This window comes from Chenopodium album, chromosome 15, assembly GCF_948465745.1.
Source record: "Chenopodium album chromosome 15, dcCheAlbu1.1, whole genome shotgun sequence".
NCBI classification, from domain to species: Eukaryota; Viridiplantae; Streptophyta; class Magnoliopsida; order Caryophyllales; family Amaranthaceae; genus Chenopodium; species Chenopodium album.
The window spans coordinates 51,786,841-51,797,767 of NC_137848.1; the positions used below are offsets into that span (position 1 = coordinate 51,786,841).

The 10,927-nt window shown below is 34.6% G+C and overlaps 1 protein-coding gene across 1 annotated transcript; it reads right to left on the minus strand.

The window, feature by feature from the left end:
• Nucleotides 1-331: 331 nt before the first annotated feature.
• Nucleotides 332-8,573, minus strand: LOC145582546 (putative U3 small nucleolar RNA-associated protein 7). The gene is made up of 9 exons (XM_081639526.1): nucleotides 8,389-8,573; nucleotides 8,213-8,296; nucleotides 7,306-7,368; nucleotides 7,059-7,148; nucleotides 5,416-5,548; nucleotides 4,806-4,924; nucleotides 4,616-4,683; nucleotides 3,164-3,212; nucleotides 332-1,503 (listed from the first exon to the last, which is right to left on the minus strand). The coding sequence occupies exons 2-9, from the start codon at nucleotides 8,252-8,254 to the stop codon at nucleotides 472-474; spliced, it is 1,596 nt and encodes a 531-aa protein (XP_081495652.1). The 5' UTR covers nucleotides 8,255-8,296; nucleotides 8,389-8,573; the 3' UTR covers nucleotides 332-471.
• Between the last annotated feature and the right edge of the window lie 2,354 nt (nucleotides 8,574-10,927).

Here is a 10,927-nt window from a genome sequence, read left to right on the forward strand (position 1 = left end):
GAACTCATACTAGTGAGCAGTAGCAGTAAAGAAAGGACAGCTCTCAAACAAAAGGATAAGCAAAGATGAACTGGGAATATGGAAGAGAGAAGATTGAGGGTCCATTTTCTTTGATGATTCGATCTATTTCGGAATTGAGAGAATGTTTGCACAAATTTTGTGGTCACCAATTTTTTGCGAATTTTCTAAATGAAACAAGACCACGTTGATAAATTATCGAAAGTAGGCTGGAATTTTGGCCTCAATACAAATATGCTCTAATAATCTATAGATTTTCCATGTTCTATTCAATAATTTAAGCTATGGAGGAAAAAAAAAAAAAAACAACAAAAATCAGAAACAAAATTTTACAGGGGAACTCGAAAACACAAGCCTAAAGAGTGGTGACATGTTACATCCAAAATAGAAGACTGAAGAAACGAAACAGGACAGTTACCTGGGATCAAAATTTTTTACAGTGTTTGGTTGAAATTAATCGGCTTTCTTCTTGGCAAATCGCTGCAGTGATTTCGGTAGCTCAGCTCCTTCTTCGCTGATTCTTTTCCTTTTCTTTTTTGACAGCTCTTCGTTCTCCTTCATATTCTGTTCGATAATTTGCTTCTTTGCATTCGCAACAATCTCCTGCTTCTTCTTTGCTCTTTTACCGTCTTTGTTCCTACCTTTGGTTTTGTTCTTCAACTTCTTGCCCTTGGCTGCTTCTACTGCAGCCTCCATCTCTTCTTCTCTATCTTTCCGAGTTGGTTTGTCCTTTTTAGGTGGCTTTACAGTCCCAATTTTCTTAGGATCCAACATGATAGACTCTGGGGGAAGCTTCTCCAAGAGAGAACGCACTTCTTTTTCACGCCTCTGTTTCGATGTTTCAAATGGATTAGCTACCCATGAGTCAAAGTTTGGTTCTCCAGAACCAGGAATTAAAATTGATGACCATCCCATTGAATGTCCTATTCCAAGAACATCTTCATATGGTCGAAAAGAAACCTCTTGTATCTGATAGCCTTTCGCCATAGAATGGCTCATGTAACGACTGTAATTCTGAGACCCTGAAGCATCTTTGAAAACTTGTACAAATGACCCAGTTGACGCAGCAAGCAAACCTCTCTGACTGAATTCCAAAGATTTTGCATGACCTGGCATCGTCTGAAGAACCTCAAATTTTCTCAAATCCCATAATTTGATTTTTTTCTCCATTCCCGCAGTTGCCATAAGATGTCCATTTGGATGGAAAGCCAATGCTGTTAATGGTCCATGATGACAGAGCATTTTGACGATAGGATTGGGGCTCGTAGGCTTCCACATGGTAGATGAGCCATTGGAATGACCTAATGCAATGATACCGTTGTAAGGATTTGCCTGCATCACATCTGTACGACCTAGACCAGTCCGGTAATTAGCAATCATTGTACCCATTGTAACGTCTTGGTAACGAAGCTGTCCAAATTTATTAATAGATGCCAAAAGGAAGTGGTTCCTTAAGAATTGAAGCTTCGATACAGACCCATGTTCCTAAATATGAAGTGCAAAATTAATACATGATTATTTACAGTGTAGGAGAAAAAATTCATTAAAATAAGGTGAACTCCCTAACACAAGAAAGCAAATCAGGACTCACCGGCAGTCATGATCCGGTAATTTAAAAGAATAGGAAAATAAAAGAAAAACAAAAGAGGATCCAATTATCTTCAGCAAGTACACTTATTGATCAAAAACAGGCCAAGTGAAATAAGAGAGTTCTAGTGTTATTTTCAATCCAACAATACTAAATAACCACTATCCAATTTCCAAATATTGTCAATAATGATTCTTTCAACTTCACTGGCCAATGCCAATAGTCTTTGGAAATTCAAAAAGCCATTATACTAAAAATAAAGAATTATACCAAAGAAGATTAATAACACTTGCAGAGTAGGACAGCTAGAGCATGGTACAACAAACCAAAACTTGAAAGCAACAACTCTAACAGTATGGTTTAGGATGGTTCAATGGCTCTAGTTAACAAGTAGGAGGCAAGGGAGCCCGAGTACCCTACCATAAAAGACAAAAGGCAATAAAGCACTAATAGAAGGGGAGAGAAGTTGTGGAAACAAAGCATCAACAGAGATAAATCCAACAGCCTAAAACCTATTCAAGGGTAAATAACAGAAAGTTCCAAGTTTTGGCAATACCATCACGGCATCACCCCAAATCCCAGGTATTTAACAAATCTCATTTTTCACCTAATCACCTCCACTGTGAAAAGTTAAAAAAAAAAAAAAAAAAAAAAAAAAAAAAAAAAAAAAAGCCACTCCATTCATTTATGAAACACCAATGACCTGATAAACTAATTCACCTCAAAATTGCCAAAAATTAACTGCCACTCCAAAAGAATGTGAGGTCTTGGACAACCAAAGGCCAGGAAAGATTGAAATTTATATGTTTTGACTAAGTTAAGAGAAGGATAGCACATTTTATATCAAGAGCACACACATTCATGCCTTTTAAGGTTACGCAGTGCGAGTACACCGTACGTGTTTTAGTATGTTAGCTACAATCAGGCATGTTCATGGTTTACCCTTTCTTGCCTTCTCAAAAAAATGATAGCAGTTGAAAGTGTGATAGTATATACTCCATAGACCCAGTTGAAAGTGCGAGTACACCGTACGTGTTTTAGTAGTACATAGAATGCAGCCGTGCAGGATAAGAAAATATCAGAGTAGCAGCAAAATATGATAATTTTCAACTGTCAAGGTTGTCAGTGTGGGATTGTGAAGAAATTTCCCGACATTAAGGAGGCAAATTATAATCTACCCTGAATTCAAATAGTTGTCTTTATCAAGACATACATCAGCAGAGAAGTCAGGTTTCTTACCATACAAAAGAACAGTATAAACTTAGAAACCTGCCAAAAAAAAATATGTAATACCAAGGTCTATCAAACAGTAACTCCAAAGCAGTCATGCAGCATGTATTATCCAAAACATATGAGGAAACCAAAAATAAAACCAAAAAAGTTTCTGCAGTTTCAATAAATGAAGCCAATGAAGGGATCAGGGACAGCATCACAAGGTGAAAGAAAGTTGGTTCAATTCAATTTGTATATGAAAACAAAATGAGAATAGGACACTTCTTAATAAGGAAAGAAATATGAAAGACTATAGAAACTGAGGCACGAATGAAGCATCCTGACCTTCAAACAGTGAAGCTCAACACCGTCTATGTTATATATGTAGGGGTACCTGCCAAAATTTCAAGTGTGAAAGCTCAGAAAATACAGAAAGTATGTTGTGAAGTAGTTGTCATAGCAGATATGAAGCAGCAAAGTCAGAATTTGCTAACAAACACAATACATTTAATGGACGCTGCAACAAAAACTGGTCCACTACCAAACTGACCCAAATCAAAACCTGTTTATGGAAAATAATGAAAGTTTGGATAATGTAGTTAGAATGACTAAAATTGACAGGAATAGTGCCATGTAACTAGACTTTACAAGACAAACTGCAACTGCATTGCTGGATTAGGCTCGACTGTTGAAAAAAAATAATAGTCGGACACATGTTTTTCGCTTATGATCACAAGTATAGGGATGAAAGATAAAAATTTGCCAACAAGAACATGCAATGACCAATATTCCACATAGACCAGCTTCCACCAGCATAACACAAGTAGACCATCTTCTACAAATGGCAGAATGGTAAAAACTCCACTTCAGAATATATGGTTCACTTATTACTAGAGTAATCTTATATAGTTCTTACAAACAGCTTATCATTAGTAAAGGTCTCTAGAAAGCCTTCAGTTATTGTAACAGCATGGTGTAACTGTGGTTGACTATTTCAATCATCCAACAACATTCCTTGAATTGAGTAGTAGTTTATGACCACTAAAACAAGATGAATGGATATCGAGACATCCTTAATTTAAAAATTAATAAGAGTATCTCAACCTCTCTACACTGTTAGTCTGTTACACAAACCTCCCTACTCTACCTTTCATATTCTGCTTTTATGTAGCTTTAACGGGCATAAAGCAACTACAGTATGCGTCACCTGTCTCATTCTTTAGATTTGGATGTTTAGATCATGGTTGAGAAACTTAAGACAACACACTCAGTTTCCCTTCATACCCTATTGGGTTTTTACTCCCCTTCAAGAGGAACAGGTGCATCATGTCATCTCAATAGAAAGTATGGATACGTGAAAGATGATAGTAATCCCACAGAAACAGTGCAGATGTATAAAACTTAGCTGTGTCACAAGTATTCTAAATTTCTAGCAAACAACTTCACAGTTATAATCTTTCATTAATCATTCCTGGTGTACAGAAGTCTCTAACCAACCAATCCTGAAAATAAAGATTTATTTCAGATTGCGTACAATGGTACAGATCCCTACTTCTCAGTACTGACAGTGATCTCCTCGGTTAGGCAGGGATAATGCGTCAACCATAGGGGGTCCGACATCAACCTCATGGAACCAATAAAATATAGAGATGATAGAGAAGAATCAAAGGATCCTCGCAAAGCTCCCAGTAAAATCACAGAGCTCACAAGTTTGAGCAATTTCAAGCACAAAATGATATTTATTCAGAGAAAAGCACCATTAAGAATTTAAGATGAAAAGAAGCAGGAAAATCTCACTTCTTTTGAGCAGCAGCAAAATACAGCTCATTGTGCAAGAACACGACATCTCGTACAGTTTCCTGTACCTAAGACGATCAATAATCCTTAGTCAAGTACGGTTAAAGGATGCATATTATTATACAAGCGATAACAATTAGCACAAGGGAAGAATTCTGATAGGAATTCTGCCCCCAAGGCTGCAACACACCTGAAATTCCTTAATCAAATTCATATTTTTCACATCAAGGACACCTAAATGGCCCTTGCGCCCTGCAATTGCCATATAACGCCCACTTGGGGTAAAATCAAGCTTGTATGGGCCAAGATCTGAAATCAAGGATAGGAAACAAAGAACATCAGAAAAGGCAACATCTTAAATTTGCAAGAATAATTATGAGTTAAAAGGCTACATTAGTCAAAAGGATTTCCAAATATTCAAAACAAAGGCCAGCAGGAACTGCAACAAGACTCATACAACTAGTAATTGTCTGAGAGCCATTTCAGACAAGCAAAGATACTTCAGCCAAACATCTGTAGTGAAAAGCATGACACCTCAAGCCTTATCAAAATCCGGGTTTTTAAGGAAAACTATCACAAATTTAACATCTCTTCTTCTGAGTAACTACATCCTCCCACATACACACATAAAAGCATTGGTTGTTTCTTGTCCTTTTTGAGTATTCAAAGTTTTAATTCCAATTCATACAGCAAGCTTCAAAAACAGATATGAATGCTCTTCATTAAAACCCACGAAACTATATGTTGACTCCTTAACTAGATAATTTTCATCAAACAGTTATCAGAAATAGAATAACAACCTGGTAACACCATATCGAATTGGTTCTTTAAACTTAGAATATCAACTTCTTTGCCGATAGCCTCCTGTTTTATCCTCCATGTCTTTTCTATACCATCAGGCTCCAAAAAACCACCTTCTGAAGGCAGAAGCCACTGAAAGATTAGACAAAGCATGTTACCAAGGGAACTGTATATTATTGTACAATATATCACACCAAAAAGAATATACACATTTATCAAAATGACAACTTTTCCATGTTGTTACCAAAGAAAGAAATTTTTGTTCTGAATTAAAATAGAAAATAATGGTCTGTAAAGTCTAGCCGATTCAGTTATCTAGAGACAAAGTACCACTTTTTCAAGTCTTTTGTTCATATATAAGGTTACAAAAACAGAAGATCAAATACCTCCTTTCTATAACCCATCCAACCCTAACTCCTCCCAACAACCAACCCACCCACCCCACTCTTCTGCTCTTCCTTCATGCCAATTACAAAACAGAACAAAAACCTCCTTACTATAACCCATTCAGTCCAAACTCCTCTACCACCACCACCCTTCCCACACACCCACATAAAACCATCCCTGGCTGATGTTCTATTACAGGACAACCCTCAGTTTCTCCAAGAGAAGAAGGAAAGAATAGAACATTGTTGCCAACCCACAAGTTACTGCTACTAGAATGAAGATGAAAATAGGTGTGTAACTGAAAATTGATTGCTATTTTGTTTTTCCAAAAAAGGGTAATTAAAGAGAACTGAATCCAAAAGGTGTCAATTAATAATATTTCTCTTTTTTCTATTAATCTCGACCAAGAAGCTGAAGGACAAAAAGAGCATTTATTAATTTGATTAGCAATAAATGAATATCAATGCAATGGCCTATACTAGGAATAAAACAACAAAGTTGACCATAAGACGTGCAATTCCAAAACAACAAGCATGAAGGCCATTCATATGCCTCAAAGTCCTCCAGAAATTATACTCGGAAGACATTCATAGAAACATTCATGGCCTCTACCAATTACAGGAAGCAAGATTGAATGATTTATAAAATAAATTAAAAAAAAAACAAAAAAAAAACACAAGTACATTATAAAGAATAGCGGCAAGAGCTCTAAGCAACACATTATGTCAATCTTTTAAAATGAAAAGACATTAAGAGTGCAGCAATAAAGTATGAATAAGACTGTGGCATTAAGATACAGAAGGAAGATATGTCTCAAATCTCAAATATGAATTGCATGGCACAAGGCAAATCAAATAAGACATAGCAGAAATGACCTGCTCATGATTGGAATGTCCCTCACTCCCTAGTGAGGACAAAGTATGCTAAGTAATCAATCTAAAAGGAATTCAATCAATGGCTTCATAAACAACTACTGCACTCTGTAGTCTGTATTCTCTGTAATCTCAAATTGTAGATAGTTTTCAGGGATATACTCAAGATCATAAACTTACAATACATATCAATACCCAAATGCCCCTACTTGTATGTTACATGTTCTTAACATTATTTAGTAATCTTTAAAAAGGGATTTTGTTCTGCATAATGTGTTTTAAAAACCATGAAAAAGAAAGAACATTTATAAAACATAACTAAAATCCTAATAATAATATAAGTGGGGAAGAGTTTCAGTGCATAAAAGGATTCGAAAGGTGACCTTTTCGACATTCGCTGCTGTTTTTGCAGAGCGTTTATACAACTCTTCTTTAACAGCAAGCTGTCCCTTCAATTTTTTATCCTGCAAAGCCTGAAATAATAATAAACATAATTATTAAATAGAATCAACACGGAATGAAACAGAGAAATATCATGACTCAAGTCAAAATGTTCACCATCCGGAAGCTACAGTAACACCAGACCAATGAAAGAATAAAAAGGATGACAAAAGGAACAGATACACATACCTCCAAATTAGCACTTTCACCTCTAAGATACTTCTTTATATTTACATCCAACTCCTCATCATCCTGCACAGAAACCCTCAAATTTTATTATCATTGCTCAAAAAAATTGACGGAAAAAAACACACACAAAGCCACCAGAACTTTGTCTGAAAGAAATAAAATGAATGAGTTCCCAGAACTGAAATTTATGATGGACCTGACTAAGGGACTCATGATTCTCAAACACATGAAACATAGGCCCGACAATAACATTGCAAAGGAGAGTCACTACTCACTAGATACAAATGCCTTGGAAAAATTAGGTGACAGCATACAATTTACACGCTAAGTCCACGAAAGCTATAGCTTTCCATTCAATCAAAATTGATTACATTCATCTTTTCTTTTAACCCACAAAACTCGTGTTTGCGCTCAATCCTTTATACGAACTTCTGACATGACTATAACAACAGTATATCGTACACATAATGGCTTGCCTTCATTATGCTACTAGACTCTCCACTAGCTCCACATACAAATTCCTAGCCATGGATAACAAATTGATCCATTCACTAACTAATATCCTCGCGAATTTGCTCCACCGATACGTTCAATTTAATAATTGTGGGTTTTCACTAAATCAAACACAGCTTAAGTTAATTCCAGATAGTCATTCTCTTCTTGTTAAGTCCACACCACCACCCCCCACAAAAAAAAAAAAAAAAAAAAAAAAAAAAAAAAAAAAAAAAAACCAATGCAAACCTAATTTGTTCTCCGTCACTCTTTAATAGGCCACATTCCGATATTCAACATATTACAACATAGCATAGTAGTTTCTCTCATAAATATATATCAAAAAAAGCATAAATATAAAGCAATAAACCCTAAAAAATCAAACTTTAACTCGAAAATTCAAGCTAAAACATACCTGCTCAGTAGCAGGAACAATCTTCTCCGCTCTAACCACCATTTTTTAACAGATTTCTCACACTTTTAGCGGCGAATTCGAAAACTGCAATGAATAAAGGGGCAATTTTTTCAATGATAATTGAAGATTGAATTACTAACAGAAATTAAAGCGGAGGAGATAGAAAGAGTTGTGACCGTGAAATAGCGGTTGCGGCCGTCGGTGAGTAAGACGTCGACGGGAAGATGGCGGCAGGAAAATTGGAGGGGAAGGTGTATGTTTGTCAGTTGTATTCAAGGGTTTTGGAAAGGGTTAAGAAAATCAAGAGAAAAATATAAGAGAAAATTCAACTTAACCTAGGCTAGGAAAAAAAAAAACTTTGTAAAACTTAAATGTTAAAATAGTAAATTTATTAGAGGAAGTCTCTTTATCTTCGTGATAAACAAAAATGATGTATTCAGTGGCATTTTTGTAAAAAAAATTAATAAAATATCTAAGTTGGTATGGCATGTGCATAAATAAATTAACATTAATGGGACTCGTATTTAATAAAAATTGTTGACTTATTTAAAACACGCCACTAGATAAACACTTTTTATGTTTATTAGGAAGATAAGCTTGTATTTTCTCAATTTATTACTTCGTTTCGTTCCAAGTTAGATGACACGTTTTAACTTTTAATACTATTCATTAATTTTGTTTTAACTAAACCTTTGTGATTCATGTGGGATCTTGTTAGATTCATTTCAATGTATACTTAATTAAAATTCAATTTTTATTACAATAATATGACTAACACAAATTCATCATATACTACGTATGTGGCTAGCCACACTGTGTGGTCAGCCATAATATACTTCGTTAGTGTTACGTGGGTTACTCATCATTTAGTGTTATAGGGGTTAATTGGCCAATGTTACAAGGGTTACTCGGTCTGTGTTATAGAAGTTATTTGGTCAATATTATAGGGATTACTTGGTGAGTGTTATAGGGGTTACCTCATGTGAACTGCTAAACAACGCTCCCATTTTACAGGGCATCACTCCCTTTTTGACATTGACGGATGATATTGCCCTTTGTGTAAGTTGTAGTATATAATGGTATAATATCATTCCCTACCCCTCCACTTACTACTACGTGGTAAAAAAAAAAATCCCAACCCCACCACATTCGATCTACCACCAAAAATCCGAGTTTTTTTTAAAAAAATTTATTAAGCATTAGCGACGGGTTTAGGACGATGGATGATGACAACGTTCGGATACCGAAGGCTTCGTCGGAGGAATCTGTAAGTCGTCGTACTTTTTTTTTAAAAAAAAGATTTGAAATAAAACATCCGCCTAAAAAATTAGGATCCGCTTAAAATTTCCGAATCCACCTAAGAATATCTGGAAATTTTTGGCGGATAATTACATAATTTGACCAATTTATCAAACTGACTCATGTTTATATTGGTTTCGAGACGGGTGTGTGGTGTATATTTCGTATTATCTCTTAATAATGTTGTGTTCGTATTATGTCAATTTTTTTTCGTAGTGTTGTTATATATGTTGTGTCAGAGATTGCCAACTCTAGTTTTTACTGATTTATTGATTGATTTTTATTTATTTATTTAATAAGAAAGGCAATAATTAATTTAGTAAGAGACAAAATATTAGACAATATGGCAAATTTACTTCACCTTAAAAAATAATAATCAGTAAAAATAATTCCAATTCAATAAAAATCAGTAATTTCAAAGAAAAACAATATTATAGAGAACAAGTAAAAATAATTTCAATTCAGCTAGTAAAAATATTTTTTTTAAGGAAAAGCTAGTAAAAATAATTAAACTTTAATAAAAATAATTTAAGTTTGATAAAAATAAGGTGGAATGAATAGGGTTGAATCGTATACAATAAACAACATAATATACGAATAATAAATTAATAATTTAAGAATGCATTAAAATTAAACCCAAAAAGAAAAAAAAAGAAAAAAAAAGTGGAAAGCACGTAAAACTGTTGAATTAAATAAAAAAGAAAATATTTCCTCAAAAATAAATAAAAAACGAATTAATTAATTAAGGCAACGTATGTATTTTATCAAAATCAGAGATAAACGAGTGAATAAAGTAGTAATATTAGATCTCATTGGATCTTGATGTACATATATCTAGACGTATATATATTGAATTGTTGATAAAGCAAATAGTAATCTAGTCATTTGGAAAAAAAAAAAAAAAAAAAAAAAAAAAAGTAGAAAATGGGGGCAGAGAAACGAAAGAAGCAGATGGTTGGGATGTTAGTGGCGGTGATGCTAATAATTGTGGTATTAAGCAGTTGTAGTAATGTTGCTGAGGCGCAGCCTAGAAGCTGCAAAGAGAAACTATTAGCTCAACGCCGACTATTAGTGGGACGATATGGTGTTTTGATACAAAACCTCTCTTGGAGATTAGACGAGATTAACAATATTAATGTAAACAAAGAATTATTGAAATTCAATCACTACGTTGATGAGTTTTATTTTGATACATTAAAGAATGGCCAATGCCTACCAAACGAGGTAGATCATTTTAGGGCCTTCATTAATTGTCTCATGAAGGATCAACAACGCAAGCTTGATCATTTGATATATGTGTATCGTAAATACTCTCGATTTGGTAAACAGGCAATAAAGCTCGCGATCATCGAGTTTGGCATATCCCAAAGTGCACGTGTTACTCGTTGCTCCATGCTATTATGATTTCAATAATAA